We start from the raw sequence: 25,305 nt of genomic DNA, 5'->3' as shown, positions 1-25,305 counted from the left end.
TTTGTAGACTTTTTATAAGCAACATTTTGTCAATTGTATGACATTTCTTCCTGTGGCTCATTCCTTCACCTGGCCTGGATGCCTTCCTCTGGTCACCTCACACCTGGAGACTGAGTCTCCACCATCCTCCTTCCGCTGGCTCTGCTCAGTGTGCAGGTGTGGCTTTGGCAGAGATTTGTACCTTCTGACCCCTTGTTGCATGCCAGTTCCTGCAGCAGCATGGTCTCAGTGAACAGCACAGTGTCCTCCCCACACGGGTGAGCTGTGGCTGCACTCACATCCAATCCTCCATCCACCCATCACCAGTGCATGCCTTGCAGGGTGGAGAGCTTGGGGATTTTTCACCAAGTTCTCTTATCTGCAGAAAAATTCCCTGAGTTGCTCCCTCGTCCTGCCTTGTAGATTTGTTTCTTGGTGTGGATATTTTTGTCTTGCTTTCAATTTTTATTGCCTTGTTATTTTTACTACTTGCTTCACTTTGACGAAGGCTTTTGCTGAGCCTGGTTTCCAGAGGGGAGAAACTCCTGCAGATGCTTTCACCCTTCTCAGCATTCTGCATCCTGAACTTTAGCCTGATGGCTTTTCTCCTTTCTACCCTGTGTCCTGGCAATGTAATATTACAGACAATCCATGACAGAGCCCAGCCAAGAGGAGCTTATACCAATTGCACAGGCTTGTTTTGTAAAGACATCATCTTGCTCTTTTAAGCAACTCTGTTATTTGAACCAATGTGTAAATCTTGGCAATGCAGTGGGGAGCAATAAATAATTAAACAATTCTTTTGACAAACAATAAAGACATACCTTTGACATTTTTGGTTATATGAACGTGTTTCTTGTAAAAGCTTTATCTTGCATACTTTAAATACAGCACATATTCATTTCTCCAATGGCTTTGTTACAGTGGGAATCTTCATCTTGTTTGTCTGCACAGCTTCCAATAAGGTCATTCAGCCAAGCAATTAATAAAAGGGGCCTCTAATATTAAGGTTTCTGAAATAATTTTAATTTTGTCCTTTGTGCCCCACAAGGGGAGGTGTGGAAAGCTCATCTGGCATCTCATGGCCCCTCAGTGGGCACATGTTCAGTGCAAAGATATTTTAGCTGGCAACCTCCAGCTGGAATTTATTGCCCATGTGCAGTCTGAAAGTTTTCACAGACTCAAAAATTGGCCAAATTTGGTCAAGCTGCATGGAAATGACAAAATCTCATCACTAACATGAGACCTCTCAGCCAGTTTCTGAATTTTTGCCTTGAGCAATAGATGTGCTAATGCTCCACACTGAAGGCCTCTCACCTCAGGGTCTTCCCCTGAGCTCCTTCTGAGGTTTCTCTGAGCAAATTTTGTGACAGTGCCTCCCAAACACTACAAAGCAAAGTACAAATCCCACACAGCCAACCTTGTAAACTTTTCTGCCCTTGATGGGTTTATCATCCACCAGAAAATGGTCTTATATTAAGGAATTTTGGACTGCTTACAGTATTTATAATTATAAATCCTGACATGCCTTGGGAAAGGGGTGGAGGGAGGTGAGTGAATTATGGGAGACATAAAATGCAAGATGAGGAAAAAGAAATGGAAGGAGATAGGGAGAATTGTTAAAAGAATCTAGAGGTAAAGGCAAGTTGCAGCCTTTACAATGTAGGAGAAAACCCCAAGAGTGTGCTGGTGGTTAAGCTGGGATGAGACACCCCAAAGCACTTTGCCTAATCATGTTCTACTCCCAGGTCATGGAAACTCCCAGCTAGTGCCAGGTACTGTGACCTTAAAGCAGCATTTACTTCCTCTGGTGCAAAGGTTTTTTTAAGCCCTGTGTGTAAGCAGAAGCTGCTTTCAATCACCCTCTAACCAGGGAGCTGCTCTTTGGTCTGAGCTGGGTTCCTCCTCTGTGAGTGAGCTGGGCTGCAGAGGAGATGCTCTGTGGGTGAGAATTGAACACACCATAAGCATGGTCTGTGCCTCTGGCACACTCCTTTTTCTTCCTTGTTCACTTGGCTTATCATATCCAGCAGCACACAGCTCTCATTTCCTCTTCTTCCCCTCCCTGCAAGCTGCTCTTGCTTCAGTGAGTCACCAAATACCCACGTGGGGACTGGTGGAAGATGGTGATGTGGTGCTGACTGGAGAACAGGGAGACACACAAAATATTTTCTGCCTGAAAGAGTCTGACTAGCACTAGTGAAGCCAGTGCCTGTCCCTGTCCCACACAGAAAACTCTGCTGGGCTCTGTGCAGGGTCTGGCTGTCACCAGAGACCTCTCCTAGGGATTAAGAAGAGGACCAAGAGCTTGTGGCAGCTGCAGGAAGAGGCTGCATGAGCCTCAAGTGATCCTTTGGGGATGTGATGCAGCATCTGACTGAGATGCTTCCCTGTGTGAACACTTCCAGGGCTGATCTGTGCTGACTCACAGAGCTGAGGCCGTACCTGATTTCAAGCTGCTCTGCACTCTTAGGCTGACTTTCAAATATCTTTCCTGCAAAGATGAAAGATGCTAAGAAGTAGGTCCTATAGCTGCCTCTCACACTCCACTTTGTCTTACACGTTAATCCAATAAGATGCAAAATGATAGACAGCAGCTCTCAGAAATGTCATACAAAGTGTTCATATAAAAAAAAAAAAAAAACAGTCCAGCTTTCAAAATGAAAGTAATATAACTCACAACACTTCTGTCCCCAGTACCAGAAGGCTTAACTTTGGGGGACATTTAGGAATAAGCAGTGTTTAAAAACAAAGAGGTTGGAGGTACAAAATGTAGATCCAGACTGCATGGCCGCCCAGGCCTGGGTCCAGGCTAGGGAGGGATGGAAATCTCAGAAACAGGCAGCTGCACAGACCTCATGAGCATGAAGATGGTTTTCTTACTTTCTGACTGTTGGAGTCTATAAAGTACACCAGAATTTTTAAATAGTGCTTTGGAGTCAACACACCATTTTCTTTGTTAACCTGTTGGGATGAGTGGTGGTTGTTTACAACCTTAATGAATCTGCACCTCAAGACAGGAGGACTGCATGTGAAGTTTAATTAAGATTTGCAGGGGACTTTCTGCTCTCACCCACCCCCAAGCTCCTGGTACAACATTGGAGGGAGGTTGAGGCCTCACTGCTGAGTACAGATGGTAAAGGTGCAGAGGGTAGAACCCATGTGGGAGCAGCATCAGCAGCAACAACACACTCAAAATCCTCCCAGCGGGGCTGTGGATGTGTTCACATGAGCACCAAGGCTGTGAACAAGGTAGCCAGTCCAACACAAACCTTTTGGCACCATCCAAGGGCAACTTCTAAAAGAGAAGGTATTGTCTGCACACTGCTTTTAAGCACTTATATATCATCATGTGCCAAAAGGAGAAAGGGAAGAATTTTGAAAACATTCTCTTCTTTCTGTGTTTGCTCTGGGAATAGATAAATATTTCACATTAACTGTGTTCGTCTGCCAATTTTTGTCGTGAGAGCGCTATCTCCGAATTGTGGAGCCTGTGAATTATAGTGGTAAACGCTGTATTGCTTTGACCTTTTGAAATGTCTCCAGCATGACTGGCTGCCTGTCCTCCCCTTCCCCCAGAGGTCAGGCAGGTTGTAAATATAGGCGAAATGGAATAGCCAGATAATCAAATTGAACCCATTTCACTGCAGTGCGGTGCAATCACAGCACAGCGAAATTCCATCAGCGACGGGGCTGCATTTCCAGCGCCACGGAAATCGCTCTGTAACTGTCCACACAGCCCCAGGAGCAGGGCTTGTCATCTGCCACAGCCTGGGCTCTGCATTTTTAAGCCTCCTTTAGCAAAGAAAAAAAGAAATCCCAAAGCCACATAAAAAAGGGTAAGGAATAGGCTGACATTTAAAAAAACACATCATCTGAAAAGAATTACCTTGACATATAGGATGATTGATAAGTTATATTTGCCTTGTTGGTTGGTTGCTTTTTTTCTTTTTCTTTTAAAGACTCTAAAATGCTTCCTCTGCTCCAGGGCAGATAACAGAATTGCTTGCTGCATCACCTGAGTATGCCTTCTTCAAAGAATAAGTACTTTAGTCATTATATTAGCTACAGCATTGAAGTACAGCACCTAAGTAGTGATACAAAGAGCTCCATAACTCTCATTATTCATGAGGATGGAATTTAGGAGCAATGTCCCTTGACAAGCAAGACAAAAACCTGGAAGTTGAAATCCATATAGATGGTTTTTGGTAGTAGGAGCCAAGCACAGCACTGTGCTTCTGTTTCCTGCAAGCCCAGAGATGTTAGCAGTGGGGTAGCGGGGCATAATTGATGTTTACTTACAATCAGCATCTTTCTGTGCCAGCAATCATGGCAGACTGAAACTAAGCAGGGGAACCAGAAACCCTGCTGCTTTCAGCTGTCTGGAACAATAATTACACAGTGCCACGGCACCTCTGGGAGTCTGGCACCATTTATCCTCCGACTCTCGGCGTTGGTTACCTGCCACAGAGCAATCCCCAAAGCAACCAATCCCCAACATCATTTTCATACAAAAGGTGGAGAGAATGATAATGGCTATGCTATTGCTCTGCCTTCAGAAACCCAGGCTGATGGCTTAATTGAGGTTAAAATAAGCTCCAATCAGAGAGGTAAAAACTTAACAGGGCTACTTAATCTTATATAAATACAAGAGAGATACAAGTGCATGAGGAGAGAATAATAACTGACTCTGGTGAGGTTTCTATGGAGAATAATCATTAGCCAAGCAGTGAACAGATTGGACTGGGAACAGGCTATTTAGCATTCATGCCCTAGTGGTAAAGGCTTTGAGCTGGAGCCTAATTTGAATTTTAGGGTTGGGTTTAAAAGGAATAGAAAAGAAAAGAAAAAACCCACCCTGTCTGGAGCAAACAGCATCAACCTAATTTTTGTCCTAGACTGTGCCAAAGAAATTCGAGTGACTTTTACTCTGTCACCTAAGTGCAGATTGTCTAATGCAAGAGAGAAGTAATTGCAGGGCAGGAAGGCTTTCAGTTGTCTCGGGAGCAGGGATTTGCCCTGCCCAGGGCAGTGTCCCCAGCCCTGTTTGTGCCTCCTCCCTCTCCCCACACTCTTTGTAAGGCTGAGCAGGCAGCCCAGCCTGCTGCCCTTCAGCAGCTGCACGGGGAATGCTACCAGAAAAATAAATTTTAAAAGAGTTTGATTTTTGCTTTACATTTTCATTCTCAGAAATAATTCCTTTTTTAGAGCTTGAAATGAAAATATTTACTCTTTCTCAAATCACTGGAAAGGTTTGGCAAAACTCAGATGTTTTTATTTTTCAGGCTTGCAGATTGTTGGTTATCTTTTTGTTAAGTTAAATTAGATGTTAGATTTCAGAAGTATTTGCAAACACCTCTTTCTTGCAATGGTCCTTCAAATAGGAGCTATAATTTCAATCCTTTTCTACTCTGCTTTTTTGCTGTTTTTCTTTTTTACCAGCTGTGCTTGCAAGAGTGATTTCTGTAACAGTTACTTTCTTTTAAACAGACTATGTGAAAAAATGCAGTAACTAGCTGGAGATGTGCAGATCCTGCCAAAATACAGTTTCTGGGCTCTTTTTGCCTCAGTATGTATCCAGAGATTAAGTGATGTCTTTCCCAACCAGCAGCTCAGCTGACACAGTCCCACACCAGCTGCAGCTGGATGTGGCCTCTGGATCTGTAGCTGGGGACAGATGAAGTTAGAAGCATGTATGATACTGCTGACTGTATTTCAGAGTTTATTTATTTTGGTGTAACTTAAGATCCAGTCTCTCCTGTTACTTTTTACTTAGTAGTTAGTAAAGCATATCTTGTTATTATACAATTTCAAAAACATGTTACGTGCACCATGATAAAATCTGTGGTTTGATAGGAGATTCTCCTGTGTACTTACTAGCTTTGCTTATAACTCCCCATTTTCCTGATCTTAGCTGGAAGTCCTTCAGTTTATGCCCATCAAGAGATAAAAATAAACCGTAGGCTGCAGCTTGGTGTAGCTGGATGCTCCATTACTGTTGCAAAGTACAAGAGTCCTCAGGAAAGCAATGAAAAATTACCCCTCTCCAGGCAGTGAAAAATGTCAGGAGCCTCATGGTCGCTGAGGCCTTAGCAGAGAATAATTGTGCTGTGAGCAGATTGCTCTGTGCCAGAGACCTCACAGCACTCTTAGAGGGAAGGCTGTGAGACCCCCTCAAAAGGGAGCTCAGAGCCCTCACATGGCACTTTTTGGGAGAAAGCAGGGAATGATAGAACACCACACTCCCAGACTGGCTGCCTTCATTGAGGAGAGTGGTCCTGTGCCTTCCAGGACTGCTCACAACCAGGAAAATACAGGATAACTATGATCCAACAGATAATTGAGTGGGTATTTTTAACAAACTGAGCTGTGACCTTCATTCTACTGGTGGCCAACAACTGGACAGTAAAGCAAACAGGAAATGGGTGTGAGGTCCCAGGCAAGGAGAGAACTTGGCCTGGAAATTTTCCTGGAATACCCCCCTGGCCCTGTGCTCGAAGGCACTGCCTATGCTCTCCAGGGCACTCTGCAGTCAGGGGATCCAGCCCACCCTGGCCCAGGCTGTGCCTCCTGCTCGTGCCCATCATGGTAAGGGCCAGCCCAGAACTTTGCCCTGGTTCCTGTGCCTGGAGCTGGGGCCCTCCAGCCCACAGGGAGCTGCATCCAGTGTCAGACTCCAGAATCAGGATGAGAAGAGGGAATTTTTTGCAGCCTGGTAGCATTCATAAGTGTGCTCTGCAGAGGAGATGTAATGAGGATGATGACCAGGACCGAGGATGACCAATGTGATGAGGTCAAGGCAATTCTGAAGCAATTTGTGCTTAATGGGTAACAGGGGCCAGAATTTGTTAGATATTTCACCTCCCTAGGAAAGGGTCTGACAGAGCCAAGTTCATTATCCTGGGGAAAGGTGAGAGTGCTGTTCTGCCAGATTGAACAGGAGCAGGGTTAAGGTTGCAAAAAGAGGACCAGAGTCCTCCTAATTGTGTCTTCCCTCTCTTTTCAGTGCTTTAATTATAAAATGTGTTTGTGCAAGACTGTGAGATGCTGGGCAGCTTGGTGGGGAGCAGAGCTTTGGGGGCGGGCAACAACTTTGCCCAGGGTTTGTGTGCAGGGCAGGTGGGAGGGGGCCCAGATGGTGGGATCAAAGGAGCAGTAACTCACTCACTCTGACTGCACCATCTGCTCTGCCCTGGCTTATAATTTCCAGCTCTTTCAACTTCACCCAGGATTTGGTGACTTGTTTGGGGACCATTTTGTGTGAATAAAAAGGGAAATGGAGGCTCTGGTTTGCAGACCTTGAATTTCTGGCAGGAAGGGGATTGGCCATATCCTCCACACAGCAATGCACTGTGGGGAAATCATTATTAGACCCCAAACTACCACTGAATGGCTTTACAGGGGTTGAATTAAAGGCTTTTCATGGGTTCCTGTAAATGACAGGAAGTTCAGCTTTGTCACCCTCTTCCTGGTGTTGCAGGTGTAGTGTTGATCACCAGCTCACATAAAATAATAATAAATAGCACCTCTGTTTGTTCTTTTAATTTGTCAGCCAAATCTGCTAGACTAAGCCAAATGTGCTAGTACCTTATTTTTATTTTAATCTTGGTTCTGAATGTTCAGAGCCTTAATTTTTTGTACATAATTACAAGATGCTGAGACTCATTACGAAGTTAAATAGTTCATTGTCACAACAAGCTTTGTCTCCAAAACAATAAGCAAGCTAGATGTGTTTGGTGTTTCTGTGTCCAAAACCTCTTCCAGCTGCCACAAGGTAGCTAACAGCATGGTCCTTCAATGTTGACATGCATGCCATGAGCAGAAAGGTAATTCCAGCTTTTCCTTGTCTGTGCAGGGCAGAGCTGGAGGGCAGCTCTTGCCCAGGTGACCTGGCTCATGGAAACTACAGAGCAAGACAGGAGAGTGTGGCAGCTGTGATGGGAGACACAGAGGGGAGGGTACTGCCAAGAGGAGGGAAGGGGAACCCCAGGGTTTTCCCCATTTTGTGGCCCTTGCCCCTTCCAGGATGTTTGTGAGGTTTGTGGGGCATTCTAGGGAGACAGCAGGGTGTGCCAGGGCTGCTGCTTTGGTGACAGCTCCTGGAAGTCATTCTTCCTCTTGTTCCCCATCCAAAGTCTGGTTTTGGGGTCAGTGCAGTCCCTTTGCAGTGCCCTGGTTCGCCAGCGCTGCTCCAGGCTCCCTCAGCCTTGCACACAGCCCAGCCCATGGAGCAGCACTCTCTGCCACTGCTCTGGTCCCTGGCACTCCAGAAAAGCTTTGGCTCACAAGGATAATAAGGGTTACCTGCCTGAGTGTGACATCACCTAAACTTGTTGTTCTGGAAAGGAGTCAGAGTAAACAGCTCCTCTGCCCAGACCCAGTGCAGCTGCCCATGATGGTTTTCACTTTCCTCCCTGATAATTAGTGCCAGTTCTCCTTGCCAACTCTTCTGAGTAGGTTTGTAAATTTTGGAGCACTTTGATCTATCAGCTGTTAATGCAAGCTTTTGCTCCTCCCAAGGACATGTCCCTACAGATGTCAAGCAGAGTGATTTGCCCACCAGCAGGGCTGTGAGTGCTGCCATGGCTGATGAGACAGGTTTGCTCAACTGATAGTGCTCATTTAGGACAAAAATGGGAAGGAAGCCTTTGGCCAGAAGAAGTGCTTTCATTTGCTAGAGACCATGAATGGCCAAGTGGGAGCAAGGAAGCCCATCGCTAAACAGGAGGCTAATGCCAATTCCATTCACAGATTCTCCAAAACCTGGGAGGACTGCTACAATGGTGATGTCTGGCTTGCAACATGCCCAGAGCCTTAGATCACAACCAAGCAAATGAGAAAGGCAGCAGGAAGGAAGGAAAGGCTCTGGTCCCCAGGCTCTGCCTTGTGCAACATGGGCAGCACTTCTGCCACCTGAGACTGGTGCTGGCAGAGCAGGATTTGCTGTGCCACCAACAGCAGCACTCAACATTTCACTGTGCTGCATTCCACCCTCATGCTCAGGCGTTCTTTTAATCTCAGGGATGCAAGGAAAGCCCAGAACACATTAGGACAACCACCTGGGGAGTTAGTTATGATTTTTAAAAGCTAATGATGCCGCCCACTGTTCAATGTTTATAATGAACTGTCTTCTCCCCCTCTTAACTAAATTGTGCATATACAGGGTGGGAAGCTGTACCCAAGGGCCCTGAGCACCTGGCTTGCTGCACAGAGCTGCTGTACTCCATAAATAGGAAAAGTGGACAGAAAGATATTAATTTTCATGCATTTGAATGGGACAGGCTGGGAAGCTCAGGCAAAAGAAAGCAACAAGGATGATCCTGGCCTACAGCTGCAGTGTTTTAATGCAAACCTGAAGATTGTGCTGTCCTCTTGGCAGCTGGCTCACATCTCAGCCTGCACAAGCAATGCAGATGGGGATTCAGAGGTTGCATGGAAACACTTTGCTTTCCTCCAGCCCTGTGCCAAATGCAATACCTGATTGCTCAGCTTACAGACATTTCTGCAGCACCAGAGGAGCAGCACACAACCTGCTGTAACTATCACCTGGAAAGGAACATTTCTCTCATTCTCTAGCCCCTGGTTTTACACTGATGTCTTCTTTGTGCTGTGTCTATGGCTGCGTGTCCGTGCCTCAGCCCTGCCAGGGAAGCAGCGCCCTGGGCAGAGCCCAGCACATTCCAGGGCTCCAGACTCTTGTACAAATAAGGAAGCAAAAGGTCCGAGCTGGATCAGAGCAGGACTAGTGTGTTACTGAGAACAGCACTTCAGCTCTGAAACAGCTTTGTCATAGCAGGAAACACAGTGGCACCCTTCAACCTGCCAGAGGAGGGGCAGGTTGCACCTTTTGCACAGCCATGTCTCAGTTCTTCCTCACAGAAGAAAGCTGTGAAGTTGAGCAGCTCACATGTGTGTGGCAGGGGCCTGGCAAGGCCAGCACCCACAGAAGATGCACTCAGTGCCAGGGAGAACATCCCTGCAGCAGCAGGAGAGCTTGGGGACAGCACTGTGCAGCTCAAGCCCCTGCAGCCAAGAACCACCCAGCCCAGGCTGATAGGAGAGGTTTTCTTGTAAAGAGGTGATTTTTCAGTTCTGTTTCCAGGTTAGTCACCTCCTTTACTGGAACAATTGGACAGGTGCATGCAGGAGCCACCAAGCCACCACCAGCTCAGCATCAGCCTCCTCATAAAGGCAAAGAGCACCGGCACAGCAGTGGCCAGGAAACACTGCCAGGGGTTTGATTCCAGTCATTTGGCGGCAGCACTTGATGAACTAGACAGGCTGACCAATGTTTAACATGCATTTTCCAATGCCTGATATAAGAAATGACAGCTTTTAATTACAGTACTTAATTTTTTAGGAGACAGCTGTTTCTTTCACATTATGAATTAACAAGCTATTCTGAGCAGATTTGTACTGTGCAAACAGATCTGAACTAGCTGTGAAGATAGTTTAGCTTGGAGCTTTATTTTTTTGGCATACTCTCACTTTTGAGCTTCATGCATTTGTTTCTTCTGTGTGCTGAGGTTGTAGCAGACAGGACCACCTGTGCTTCTCAGGATCTGCTGCCACAAGGGTTGGATCTTGGATGGGGCCCTCAGTGCCACCAGAGCAACATTGCCAAACTGAGAACAAGTTTATTTTTGTATTGCACAGATGCTGGATGAAGGGACATAGTTCTTGACTCCCATTGGCACTCAGGTGCTTGTCCAGGGAAGTTACAGAGAAGTGGATCCCTGAGGAGCTGACACACAGAAGCCACTGCAGAAAAGATGGAGAGAGGCAGGCACTGCTGCTCTGCAATGTTACTTAACTCCACCTGTTTGCAGAGCAAATGACCCTTAAAAACATAGCTGGGCCTTCATCTGTACTTTAAGACATGCAAATGAAGAAAAGGAGAAAATAAAAAGCAACTCCAGCCCACACTCTAGGCAGCCTGGCTCTCTCCCAGGTCTCTGGCCCGAATTCCTGCAGTTCTGAGTGAATGTTTCTTTGCTATCTTGCTTGTCCATCACACCTGCTTTGTCTGTTACCTTCAGTGCTCTGCATTTACTTATTCCCACACTTAGGATCTCTCTCCCCTTCCCCAGCCCACTATATGTTAGTGTAATAAGCTGTAAAATGAGGTTCTCTGAAAAATAAAACTGACACTGTACCAGCTTGTTCCACTTTGCATTCTAAGTTTGCTGAACACAACACAGATTTCTTTTATTTTTTTAAAGTAGCAGCTGAAACTAGAATCTGTTTGGGGAAGTTGTAGGAAACTAATATTAGAGCTGCCATTTAATTCTCAGGGCAATAAAACGGACTGAGAGGCCAAGTCGCCTCTGAATGCCTTTCATGTTGGTTTGTTACACAGTGTGAGCTTGTTTTACAAGCGCTCTGTTTACAAGAATGCTGGGGGAGCTGGAGAGGGGGGGAATGTTCATTTAAGCCCCACATTCACATAGGGCTACTTTTGTAAAGGCCTGATCCAGTCCTACCAGCTGCTTGCCCACAAAACTTCCCAATTGTGGAGGCTAATTAAGATTCTTCAGAGGAGCTCTGCTCTCCCCAGCGGCTGCAGGCAGCCTCATCAGACATGCTGTCCCTCCCCCTGGGCCGGCAGAATGCCCCACTGTGCCTGCCTTACGTGATGCCTGATGAATTAACCAATTGATTCTGAAAATATCACTACTTTAGGACTAAATAAAGCTGTTCCCTTCAAGGGGAAGAAAGTCAGCGCCCAGCATAGGAATAAACTGATACTGTGTTACCTATAAACTCCCTTCTCTCTCATGCTGCAAGGCGAGGATTCGCTTGCCAGGATACAGTGAGTTGAGTACAAAGGGAATTTATCGTGGATTTCTGTGAAAACAGGGAGGCTTTCCTGAGCCTGGACAGTAAGCATGACCTATCCACTTGCAAGTAAATAAAGCTTCCTGCGTGCAACTCAGAATTAAAAAAACTAGTTTACCTGAAATGGTAAACTGACTGTGCATATTTGCCTCGTCTTTTTTGTGCCCACTTCTCTCTCCAGCTTCAAAATGAAGAAACCTGTAACCAGGACAGATCAAGCACAGCTGAAAGTTGCTTGGTACTACTGCTGTGTAGCTGAACACAGCTCTAGTGCTGGAACAAATATTTCAGCTGGCACCAATGCATAATATTGCTCCTCCAGTTTCTCTTGAGTAGTCATGGCCCCCAAAAATTTATATTCAGGTTTTAAATTGCTTTTAAACCAGAACTAAATCTGATATAGAGCCTGAACCGAGGAATATAAAAAATTAACTATGCTTCATCTGATACAGATAGCTTTCCCCTGGTGAGTTTGTGCAAATCCCTCATTTTGATGACTTAAAAGAAAGCTAACTGCAGGAACAAGACAAAATCTTTCAAGCACTGAAGAAACCTAATGTGGTGACATACATAGTTTCATGTTGGCCACAACAAATGTACCAAGAGCTCCTCCTCTTCTGAATGTCTCAAGTGTTTGCCTACACCTCCTTCAATTAAAAAGAATCCTCTCCCCTCCCCAAACTAAAAATTAAAACATTAAGACAACTTCACTGTACAAAACCATACTAGATATTGTAATAACAAAATGCTTTATTTTTGGGGAATACAAGGAAAAGTGTGACATCCTCATCATCAAATTGCTTTAAAAAGGCATTCTTCCTTTGAAAAAGGTAACACTTGCAACAAAAGGTGACCGGTGAACAAGCCCTCTCATGTAGCAGCAGGAATTCTTCCTTTACAGCCAAAGGCAGGGTTTGAATAATGCACAGCCCCAGATTCCAACTCAGTCAATATTTCCTAGCAGGTCAGGGCACAGGCTCAGCACTGCTCGGTGACAGCCCAGAGGGAGGCTGACACCACACCTCTGAGACAGGGCTTTCACAGCTCTCACCCAGGTCGCTTTGCAACAAACCACAAGACTTCACCATTACCACAAGAAGACACTGAGAAAGCCACAAGGTTACTAATCTCCTCGCTCATCTCCAAAAACTTTTCATGCGAGCCCTATGCTTGTGAAATTCTCGTACCATCAGTCTGGTTAGAGCTCAGTGTGTCCCCAGGGCTGTGTGTGACAGGGACACAGCAGAGCCAGGGCTCCTGACACAATCCCCTCCTCAACGTAACTGCTTCCTGTACAGCGGGCTCCAAGCTGGGATGTGTTTCAAAGATTGCAAATTTATATCCATAAATTACTTCTGCCCTCTGTGAACCTTATGTTAGAATTCAAGTTGTTAAAAAAGGGGACTGGGAAGTTCCTAAAATTGTCAGGTTATAAAGTAGGCATTCATATTTCAGTCCAGTGTGACAGCTCTGTCACAAGTGGTATCCATCCATGCTAAGGGGTGAGATACATTGGTCTTGTTCAAAGGGGGCTCGTGTTGTCTGAAGTGGGTATGGTAAACTCTAAAAGAACTATTGGTTTTCTTTATTCAGGTTAGACATAACAAATATGTCAGATACAGCAGTTAGTCTAGAAAAATACATTTAAAAAAATCTTCAGCAGACCATGCTCCCTGTAACAAAATCTTTCAAAACCAATTTTACAAATTATTCTACATTAATGTAAAAAGAAAATCTTAAATTTAGCATAGTGGATTCCATCAAACATCTATCTATCAAAACATGACTTTCACTATCTGCAGATGTTAGAATTCATAATACATTTTTCTAATGTATCCTGTACATATTAAATAATCTAAAAGGCTCTTCTTGTAGTGCATTAACAATTTAGCAAGCACACTCAGTATTTCTCCAGTACCATTTGCATTACAGTTATTTGCCCGCAAATGTAATTAACATCTAAAAGTGCACACAGTTAGATCTCCCTCCCTCCCCACAACCTCTTTCCCTGCTGAAACCCAGACATCCACTGGAAACATTACGCTACTGTAGCTAATCTACCCATGATTAGAAATGTGTGACTAAAGTGTTCTTCAACTATACAGGAACTGACTTATATACAGGAATCAAAAGGACAGCCTGTATTTACACCAAGAATGAACTTCCACTACCACAGCATTAACCAGAACTCAATACAGTGTTACAGTCGGTATTTACTTAGGACTTTAGCTTTAGATCAGTATAACACAAAACTTAGCTCAGGACATACCCTGAAAAAATGAACATGTTTATTAAATATTACTTCTATTATGTCCCACGACAAATAACCATAGCTGGATATTCTTACAAGTTCAGTGTTTGAAATAGTGTAATAGTGTGCTGCTCTATGAAGCAGCAAAGAACTTCCAGAGAGGTTGCTGGGGGAAAAAAGAGGAAGAAAGAAAGAAGTAAAAAAAAAAATCCAACAAACAAATAAACAAAACAAAAAAAAAGCCCCACCAAAAAAAAAAAAAACAAAGCCAAAACAAGAAAACCCAACAACAGAAAAACAGGAAAAAAAGAAGAACAGAGGGCAGCAGACATCAAGGGAAGAATTAGATTTAAATAACTAAACCAAACTGTTAGCACAAGTCTAGGACAATCAGGCATGCAGAAACCCCTTGGAAAAGTGTCATACAGATCTAAGTAGGTTGTAATAAACAAGCTTAAGATGTAACTTCACTGAATTTTTCCATACTGGGAAAAATTGTAGGAATTTTCCCCATCATATGGAAGAATTTTGAGATTAAATTCCAGATTATCCAGTCTGAGATTATTAGTTTTACTCTCCAAGATATCCAGTGTATGAACCTATATTAGATTTTTCCAATGATACTTTAAAAAGGCAAACTAGAAACTTTTCAATTAATTTTTTATATTGAACTTTTCAAAGAAATCTGAAGTGTTGTCTTTAATTCGCATTAAAGTGGTCAAACATTTCTCCTGTTTCTTCCCTCCCCAAAAGTGCAAAAAAACAAGTTGCTGCTTGGTCCACAAACATAAAACATCATATACAGCAAGAGGTTTTTCTTCTGATGGAGTACTGCTGCCAACCCATCACTTCCAGTTTCTCCTCCAAGGAAAATGTCAGCGTCCAAAGATGGAATTCAATTCCAGTAGAATTAACTCTACAATCTGATTCTGGTATACTGTGTGGACTGCTATGTTACCAGTCTCTTTCTCTGGTTTTAATAAGGTTGGACCAAAAACTATTGCTACACTTTGATAGGTCATTCGGTTCTTTTCTCCATTTTCTACAACTCTGAAAGAGAAAACAATACACAAGAAGAGATTTATCAGTGTTAGAGCAATAGGATGACAGAAAAAGACACACCCCAAAGCAAATGGCTATTCAGAGTATTTATTTAATGAGCAGTCCTGCTATTAAGACATACAGCTGCTGTAATTCCCCTCTCTATAAAAAAAGTTTTGCTTTGAAATGTCATCGCTGGTCCTCTCATAGTCCCTCTAAAGGACTTGGCAGCAAACATCACAACTATGCAACATACTCTCAAGTCTGGTGCTCTGCAAGCTCATATCCAAACAGACTGATACATGCTTTTATCAAGTCCAATATAAAAAATGCATTAAGAACAGTCACTTGGTACTTTAAATTGGATTCTTTATCTTTAAGGAATGATCATCAACACAAAGCCTTTCCTTCTACCTGTCACTTACCTTTTCAGGTGTCTAAAGAGTACCTGCATGGTGTCCTGATTTGGTTTTGGCAACTGTTTGATTAAATCTTTAACAGCAGGGACACGCTGCCGTGGTTCTTGCTCTGCAAAAGGGTGAGGTTGAGAAACAAAAGTTCAGTATTTTTGTTTAAAACTTGAGCGTAAAATTTGAGAGGCTGGGCAGGAAAGCCGCGGTTTGCAGTGCTAATCCGAGAGAGGACACTGCCACCTCCCGGCCGGCCCCGGCAGCACCGACAGGAATCCCGGACAAGGCACCCCGCTCACAACCAAAACATCCTTCTCATGGCCAAAATCATGTCCAAACACCATGTGCCAGTTCTCTAGACTTACTAATTGCATTGACAAAGTCATTGAAGTGGTTGTAAGTGAACAGTGGCTCTGGCAATTCTCTGAAGAACATTTTTAGAGCTCCTGTAATGACATGTATGTCTTCCCATTTACTGTCATTCAAGTCCAGCTTCTCATCTGAGAGAGAGAAATAAATAATTAATGATAATACTACAACTATAAAGGCTTTTTTTTCCCCTTTTTTTTTAAATAAACTCAACTTTTCTTCTGCACTTATTGATTTCAAAGCAGTGAAGACTCCCTCTACTTCAGCACATTCCATATCCCAATCTGGGATACAGAGCTGCAGCAGCAGATGGAGATGGCTAAACTCTGCCTACTGCACTACATACAGGGCATTTTCCAGAAGGGAATAGGAGCTGCTGACACAATACAAAATTTACTGTTAGATCCTGTCAATCAGGAAATGAGAGGTCAGATGGATGGGCTATGCTAAGATACTGCCAGAAGAAAGGGTTTTAGACACAGAGTACAGCGAAGAGGAGCTAAGCCCTCTCCCCACTAAAGGGCAGTAGCAAATCTCACTAAATAACCCATAAACTTACAATTTTAATGTTAGTAAAAGCTCAACATGCTTGCTGTTTTCCCATAAGGCAGTGAGATATTTTGTTTGAAACAATTTCCCTTCTTCAAACTCTATTACCATCTTTTTTTTAGAATTCTGTTCTAGCAATGCCTCTAAGGTTCACATGAGACTAAACCTCCAGAATATCAGGTTTTTCAAGTAATGTATGTTATACAGTCAGTTCTGTAATTCTGAAGTAACTTTATTTCAAGGATGACAGTCATTTCTCATTATATGTTACAGAGAAATCTTTTTCTTTAGCTTTCTAAGGACTTCAACAATCTGAAAATATATGCCATTGTAATATAACTGGAGGAAGCTTACCATGATTGACTGCAAATCTCAGCTTCTGTATCACTGCAAGATTGCCACTAACTCTGTATAAGCCATCAATATCTAATCCTGAAACAAAGGGATAAATATATTTAAATAACTTACATATGTATAGGTCTAGTAGACCTAGTAGCAAAATTAAAAGCAAAGGAAACCCACCTTGTAACAAAAAAATTAAAAGTTAAACTAGCTTGTTTTGATGGGCAGGGCATATAAAACAGAGGGGTTTTAATTTGCTGGCACAACTTTGGCAGCATCAAGCTCAAAGTAATCTCTAAAACTTCCTATTCAAGTAGTAATGAGGCAACAGCTCCAAGTTTCCCGAATGAGATCAGATGTCTTGTTTAAGATGCTCTTGGTGGGTGGGCAGGGAATACATGGGAGTCCAACATGCAATAACCAGGTATTTTGTGGATACAATGTTCATTTTTTAATGTATGGTTAAGAAAACCCAATCAAGTCATGCATAGAGAGCATCTCAAAGTTGTCAAGTGACCAGGTGTACCAGAAGGAATGATGCACATGCACACTCAGAGCTACCCAACAGCCCACAGAACTAAAATGGGCAGCCCCTGCCTCACAGGATTGCACACTCGACCAGAAAAGAAGAAAACTGTGTCTCTGTGGTTGCTACTGCAGTTACTCAGCAGTGATTAGGAGGTAACGAATTTATCTGAAAAGCCACTTGGATGCAGCAGGTGAGTCAGTGCCACTGAGAGGGTGAGTGTTGCCAGAATACCTGCAAGTCCCTGTAGCTCCTCAAGGAGTTGTCTGATGCAACTGAGCACAGTTACCAGCACCATCTGACATATCCCTTTTCCCCATAATCCACTACAGAAAGAACTGATCTGAAGTGTATTGGCAGAAGGAAGAAGACTTGGAGAGGTAGGAAAAAAAAGCTGTTCATTTCTGTCAGCTTCCCCTCAGGTATTTAAAAAAGGAAAACTTCACTATCTTCACTGCAGTCCTGCCTTTAAAATAAAAAAAAATAAAAAACCAAAAAAAAGGAACAAAGCAAGGAGCAAATTCCTTTCTCACAATCTTCAGATCACAAATGGAATAAAGCCTGCAGCCACAAGCAAGGTGGCAGTTTGTCAGACTGGAGTAATGCAATGGAAGCAGTTTTTCTCCCCTCCCAGGCCATAAGATAGAAACACTGACAAAGAGGACTAGAGGCTAAATGAAGATCCCATGGAAGGTGCCTTAGAATTCACATGTACTCCCCTGTAACACTTACCCTGATACTCAAGGGACTGTTCTCAGATTAACAGACTGGTAAATATCTGAATGATGATTATGGAGATTCCATAATCCCCTCTCAGTCATCTTTTCCAAGAGATAAGGCAAAGACAACAGCAAGAAACAGGCAAGAAAACCCACAGAGACTACAGCCAAGCTAGAAGTCACAACCAACAAATTTTCAACAAAAATGTGAAGATGCGCTTTACAGCAGAAAACCCAGAATGTCACATGTAGCTTTCAAACAAAGTGTTCTCACTTGTTAGGTAGGAAATACATAGTTTTCAATCAAAGCAAAAGAAAACGGAGTCAATATGTGGACACTGATAATCTCCAGAATTGCATAAAACACAGCAATTTGTGTAACTGGCTGAAGGGCATCAAACAAGCAGGCTGGTCTTCTGGCAGTCAGTGCATACACAGAGCAGGAACAGAACTTTTTCTTAAAAGTTCATTGCAAGGCATTTTTAAAAGAAGTGACTGCTAGCATGCTTAAATCTTCCAAAAATGAATGGTTGCATTTCAATAGTCTCACTTTTAATCTGAAAAAGAAAACTTGATGAGCTGAGCTCTTCTACTACTTCTTGTACTCCCCTCTTCCTTTGGAGCCTTGCTGCCAGGGGGCTGTCCTGCCTTTTCCTCAGCTTGAAATACACTCAAGAAGATTAGGTTCTCAGATATAAGATTTTCTTCCCTCTCCCCACTTTGGATCCCACCTGTGTCCTCACTCTTGAAAACCCAATGCTAACTCCAGATACAAGTCTCAGATTAGCTTCCCCAAATAAACCAACAGCATTTTAAGATTTAACGTTCAACATTAAGAGTGGTGAGCTAGAGAGATTTGTAAACAAAAAATTCAACCATACCATGTTCCTCAACATGCTCAATGCACAGCTTCACGAACTTTGGCACCGTGCTGTTTTCTCTTTGACACAAGCTGGTGAGATTTGAACCAAAAACTTGATCTGGAACCAAGTAAAGAGACTGATTTACAGTGGAACAGGACACGAGTGACAGAACTAGTTCAGGTTAAAACAAACCTCTACAAAGGGCAAAGTCTACTGGATACAATTGTTGCAGCATTGGAGAGGAAATAGGAAAGTTTTGAAAAGAGTTCTCAGCAGCTCCCAGCGAGAAAAGCTCCCAGTAAGAAGAGTGTCAGCAGCTACACAAGAAAGGAAGTTTTGCTACTGAAATCCTTTTAATCCATCAGGTGATACTTTATGAGTCATTTCATCAATAATGTTATAAGAAATGTAATGGATGCAAATGTGTCCTGTTACACTCCATTCCTGTCCCAAGATCAACATGCATTTATTGCAATCTTTGTTAAAAATTCAAAGAGATTATGAACTTTAACCGGTGTGAAAGCTTTTGGCATTGCTTGGGAAAGAGCCCTGCAAAATGTCATCTTTCCTGCATCCACTGTTTAACACAGCATTACATATTAATTTACTTTAATGTAGAGTCTTCTGACATTATTAAGTTCTGATGCAAATTTGTAAATGACAGCCTTTTACCTCAGAGCTCTGAATGGATGCAAGTCTAACCATGCATAGGCAACCTGGCTGCAAGGTCAGAATCTAAATACAAATATTTATGGGCAATGGTAAATCTGAATCTTATTTTCAAAACTGCACAATCCAGGGGGAGAATTTTCCATCATAAAGTGAAGCAAAATTGAAAATTAGCTTGGGCAGAGAGGAGAATCTTGCAATGTCTCAGTGAATTAGCAGCATGTAAATTCTTCTTGCTAAGATTGTTATCACCAAAACCTTTGATAGATCCATTTCTATGGCTTTCATCAAAGATGCCAAAATAATAGATGGCCTCTTCTGTTCAGATGAAGGTGACATGGGGTCTTGAGACAGAAGCAAAGATTCCACTCTTAAAGGGAAGGGGTGTTTGTTGGTTTGTTTACTCTGTTAAATTAGGTACATAAGTGGCCATCTTCCCAGAATCTGGTGTGTCTTACTTCAGAGCTTCTGCAAGAGAGAGACTGCTCTTGCATTTGCATCATGCACGGCACCTAGCCCATTTTTCATGTTCAGTAATTTCAGTAAATTAACAACTCTTACATCTTGACTAGTGCTTTGGGAAACCCAAACAGCACACCAAACCAATTTTACAGTATGAAAATGGGCATTTAATGGCATTCTTAGCTGGAAGTGATAAGGCCAGAGGTCCACACCACCTCGGTGCTGTGGCAGCTACTCACGCAGCGAGCTTTATAAGCAGAATCAGTAGCAAAGGATTGAAAAAGCCCACGCAGCAGAAAGCCAGGCTAGCATGCAGCTGTGGCAGGTAAAGCAATGCAGATTAGCTAGCAGAAGAAAATAGTAGTATGTAATAAAATAAGTTGCTACAATTGCCTTTGACTTTAATAATTTCAACATATACAGAAGTAGTATTTTTTCTTCACATCTTAAAAGTAATAACTGTACTTTTGATTTTCCATGTAACAAAACTTTTGCACAGTTCCTTCTCCACTTAGTGCATGCTGTTTCAAGTGGATTTTTTTTCTTCCAGAACTTTTCACTAGTTTTTCTGCTCATACTGGATTTGCCAAGCTTTCCATTTACTAGGCTTGTTCTGCAGCAGCCACCAAAGTACGCTGGGCTTTTAAATGAAGACTTCTGTATTCTTCATTCATACAATCAATGTAAAGCTGTATAGTGCCCATCCAACTTTTAAAACTTATACCATGCTTTTAAATAAAAACCAAACTCCTCATTCCTTAATGCCTTTATTAAAAATCCAGTCATTAGCACGCACATGTACAAGTTAAACTTGGCTTAGTGTTCACTGTTGCCAATGTCAGAAGTTATGTCACTGAGCCATGACATGAATATTAAGTTGCAAAGCAGAGCAAAATGTCAAAGTCTGGGAATAATGCTCCCTTATTCCAAACAAAATTTCCATCATTTACAAGTAAATTATATTTGCAGATACACAAATATATCAAATGCCACATGCAACAGAAGCACACCTGTTAAAGTATGCGGTGAGGCAAATCACAGTAGGATTTGTCTGGTATTTGCCTACCCATATGCTATTTTGACCCTAGTAGAGCACCACCTACAAGTCCTGCTAAAGCATACAAATAAATAAATAAATGAAGTTTTACAATGAGTACCAAGTCAATAATTTACACAAACACATTAACTGAAACCTGTGCAAATACCATTTTGTCAAATTGTGACAAAAAGAAATCTTTCATAACTTTGATTCAAGAGTATCTGAAACAATTAAAATAATGTATACATTCAAAAAAAGTTATGGGAAAAAGATGTTTGAGTTAAGACTCCTGTAACCTCATCCTGGTTTCCCTAAATATTTAATTTCTTATGATATGGCACATGATTGTCTGGTTCCACTTGGACTAAAACACCCTTGGGTGAGCACACGCACTCAGCTTTGTACCCAAAGGGCTGCTCCTTCCCCTGTTTGCACAAATGAGGGTCAGATATCTGGATTTCCAGCTCAGAAGGGTGGAATGCAGTGCTTCTTAGCTAGAGAGTCCAAGTCCAAAGGGGCTCCTGGGCCCCCAGTTCTCACTGCAGTTCGGCCAGCACGGAGCCGAGGGAGAGGCATCCTCCGAGCAGCTTAATGGCCAGTACAGCACTCAGAAGTACAGCAATCACCAGTTCCACTATACATCCAAGACTTTTGTTAAACCAACTATACACATGTATTTTACTCTGAAACTAGACCATTTTAACCCCATTTTACACATGAACTACTAAATTCAGCTTTTCAAATTATGTCCTTTGTTAAAAAGGTTCATTTACCCTTAATGTAGCCTTTTTCACGGACAGCTTGTAATGTAGGACGCCGTGTAAGAAACTTCTTGAGCTTCGTTTTGGTCTTTTTCTGATCTGTGGAGTCTATATTGCTGGGTGCTTTCACTGCTGAAAACAGAAACACATTTGGCATTACTACCCACAGAACCAACACTGCATTTATCAGCCAAAGAACCAGCATTAAAGAAAAAAACAATTACGTTCCAAAACACAAAAAATCTACTCAAATTTGCAACTCATCCCTAATTTTTTCCTTAATTTTCTGGAACTCCTTGTAAATAGCATCCATTTCTCAAACTACCAAGAGACAACCCTATCACTGAACACTTGCAAAACCAACTAAACAGTAGCTTATGTATGGAATTGATGTGGAAATTTACAAGTGCAGCTATGTTTCAAAACCAGTCCTGCTTCCCATTAGGTTAACTATCTTGAAAAAAATAAATACTTTTTTGAAAATTTCATATAAGCGCCTGGAAGGAAAGGAGAGAAAACAGTTTGCCTGGTAAGTCAGATACTATTTCTATGCATTTGACAACAACCTGAAAATAATTAATTTCACCACTGCTTATTTTCTCCTGTTTTAAATGTGTCATACAACAGGAGCTAAAGACATTTCACACTTCTTTTCTTCTTCTTCCCTTTTTAAAGTATGATTAATAAAACATAGAAGAAAATTTACCAAGTGGCACCAAGATGCAGAATGAACTATATTAAGATTGTTTCCAAACTCCAGTAGTTTCATTTTTAGCTGTCCTTTTGAATTCTTCCCTATTTACACAAAATACTGAAGATGCAGAAAATGAAAACTGCCATCGCTAGATTAAATTAATGGAAAATTCAACTCACAACGAAGCTTCTTAGAGTCTTTATTTTCTTTCTCTTTCTCTTTGTCTTGTTTTTCCACTCCAGGGGAATCTGGTACCTCATCATCTAATGCTTCATCAGACTCTATTACCTGTGGGATTTAAGAAGATTTGCAGTGCTCAGTTTGCCAGTTCAGATAATACAGCATTAACACACACATTTCCTGCAGACAGTTCTACAGTACACAATTTCTCCCCCTAAAATGACATTCAGTTTGTTCTTTCCTGAACTCTAGATGTTAAACATCTTCAGAGACAATTCTCATTGGCAGAGTGAGTAACTTTGAGAAACACTATTTATTCATAAGACTCAATAAAGAAAATGTTGTTGGACATTGAACAAAGTACAATCAGTCTTTCATGATAACACTTCATTACATCAACCCATAAACAACAGAAATGGTTTTTGGTTGGCCTTATTTTCCATATCCAATAGACAAACATCAGCTGTTTAGTGGTCTGCCACAGAAATGCCTGACTGATGGAGAAGAAAAAAATTTCTAAAGCATTTACCCAATTTGTTTTCTCTTTAAGTAAAATTTTTTTGATAGAAAATAGAACCATCAGTTGGAAAATCTCACTACTGTCAAAACATACACTGAATTCACTCTGAAAAATAAGTGTACCAGTGTCTCCCACTGTTCCTGCTATCAGCATATTCTCATTAAACATTGTCAAGTGAAATCACAGATCATGCTGAAGTGTGGAGGCAGATTCCAGACTCTGCTATCTCACCTGCAGCCCAGGCTATGTGTGTGACTGCAGACATACCAGGAAATGGGGAAAGAAGCTTCCTCAGCTTCAGTACAACATATTCCCCTCCCAACCTGTGCATGTCTTACTTCACTTCAACTGAAGTGAACTGGACTGCTATGCAGTTTCCAAAATCTGTCTGCAGAGTGCTTTCTTTTACAAGGAAGGAAATCCTAAAAAATGAGGCAAGGTTGTGCACTCCAGAGCACTGAGCAGCAGCATGACTTCCTGGACTAAGCTGTACTTTAATCTGTTACCTTTAAACACCTTCATTCCTGTTCCTTTTCCAAAGCTCTAGATAACCTTTTTACACATCACAGATCAATATATTCAACTGGCAAATAATGTCCCCATTAAGGATCCTCTGCCACTCTTCAAGAGGCCTCAAAGCTTTTTAGGATTGGCATATTTTAAAACTATTAAATGCTTTGGAAAAAAGTCAGCTGGGATCTAGTTCGTACTATGCAACAAGTCTAAAGTAATAACATGAAAATTTCCATGTTTAAAAAAGAGCAGCCACATCCTTTGGAGGTTCCTCTTGTACAGGACATTGCCACAACAGAGCCTGAGGGAGCAAAGAGAACAGAATCTGATCTGTTTTTTCTTTTGAAGAAGATCTGGTCATGCTAGCAATAGTACCTTGGTCATGGGAAAGAGATCACAGCTGCTATTACCATAAACTTTCCTAAATTAAAAGTTGGCTTTAGATCTGATGGATTTTTGTACCCAAAGCTTCAATGCTTCAGATTATCAGGTACTCTAAAGCACTTTCTTGACTTATGCCTTGTAGTCTTGGGTCTCTTGGCTACCAGCTCCCAGCAGTATCCATCACCATTTCCTCCAGAATGCTGATAAAATCTCCTTATTCCACCATTCCTCAACCTAACATGTAACACCCCACATCTCAGCATATCTCAGCCTTTCCATCTTCACTCTTTTTTAAGCAGGGAAGGAGTGGCCTCAGTTGTGTTACACAGGGCAGACAGGAGAAGGGGTCCCTGAGTGACTCTGCTTTGCCAGGGTATTAAGGGCCATGACATTCCCATACCAGGAGACAGCAGATTAGGAACTAAGCCATGAGTGCTCAGAAAGAAACTCAACCATTCATATCAACTTGCTGTGTTTTGGTGGAAAACACCCATATGTGAAAAGCACTAACAGAGCTAAGAGAAATCAAAGACACTGACTGGCATTGAAAGTAACAAAACTGGAGATTAGGGACAGCAGCCAAGCCTAGAACTATTAGAAAGTAAGAATATACATGAAGCAAACTTGATAGAGAGCAATATTTTCTCCAAGATCTCCTCCAACTTCTGAATTAAAAAATTGTTAATCCTATTTGGCATATCAAAAGCAAACACCTGAGCACTTCTCTGATAATTAAATACTTGGCATTATGCTGTCAGATAAGAAGAGATAATACAGTATTTTGCCAGGACTTTTAATCTGCACTTCAGTGCAGCCATAATAAGTGAAGGGCAGTATCAAATGCTAATAAATGTATGTCATTAAGCTGCCCCTTGGCCATCCTCCCCCTTTCATTCCCTCTCTATCAGAACCTTTCAGGTCACTGAGACAGAACAAGTATTTGGCCAGAGAAGTAAGTTCATTTCTCAGATGGATGTCAGCCCACACCTTCTGCATCTTAAGCTAGTGGACCATCTTTCTCCCTTTGCTACTATTAGTTATATTTCACTTACCACCACCAAGAAGAACTGCCATATCCTCAAACTCCTGCCTGCTCTCAAGAAAATCAGCAAATGAAGATGCACATGAAACTTTAGAAGTTGTTATATCAATTAGTTTACTAAATAATATTACTGTGAAAACAGAACCTTCATGAT

General features: G+C 42.2%; 1 protein-coding gene across 9 annotated transcripts in view; it reads right to left on the bottom strand.

Annotated features, from left to right (window-relative positions):
- Nucleotides 1-12,547: 12,547 nt before the first annotated feature.
- Nucleotides 12,548-25,305, bottom strand: part of ARHGAP12 (Rho GTPase activating protein 12) — a 75,123-nt gene continuing 62,365 nt past the window's right edge. For 7 of the 9 annotated variants that reach the window (XM_074529303.1, XM_026796217.2, XM_074529526.1 and 4 more), the window contains 7 exons: nucleotides 22,692-22,800; nucleotides 21,831-21,950; nucleotides 18,906-19,004; nucleotides 16,792-16,869; nucleotides 15,885-16,019; nucleotides 15,535-15,637; nucleotides 12,548-15,118 (listed from right to left, as the gene is read on the bottom strand). In XM_074529303.1, coding sequence (XP_074385404.1) covers nucleotides 14,944-15,118; nucleotides 15,535-15,637; nucleotides 15,885-16,019; nucleotides 16,792-16,869; nucleotides 18,906-19,004; nucleotides 21,831-21,950; nucleotides 22,692-22,800 — 819 coding nt within the window. In that variant the 3' untranslated portion in view covers nucleotides 12,548-14,943. The remainder of the gene's footprint in view (nucleotides 15,119-15,534; nucleotides 15,638-15,884; nucleotides 16,020-16,791; nucleotides 16,870-18,905; nucleotides 19,005-21,830; nucleotides 21,951-22,691; nucleotides 22,801-25,305) is intronic. The other 2 variants (XM_074529381.1, XM_074529580.1) reach the window with 1 other exon arrangement.

Source organism: Zonotrichia albicollis, chromosome 1, assembly GCF_047830755.1.
Source record: "Zonotrichia albicollis isolate bZonAlb1 chromosome 1, bZonAlb1.hap1, whole genome shotgun sequence".
Classification (NCBI taxonomy): domain Eukaryota; kingdom Metazoa; phylum Chordata; class Aves; order Passeriformes; family Passerellidae; genus Zonotrichia; species Zonotrichia albicollis.
Note: the sequence above shows the minus strand (reverse complement) of the source record. Positions and strands in the feature narration are given on the sequence as shown.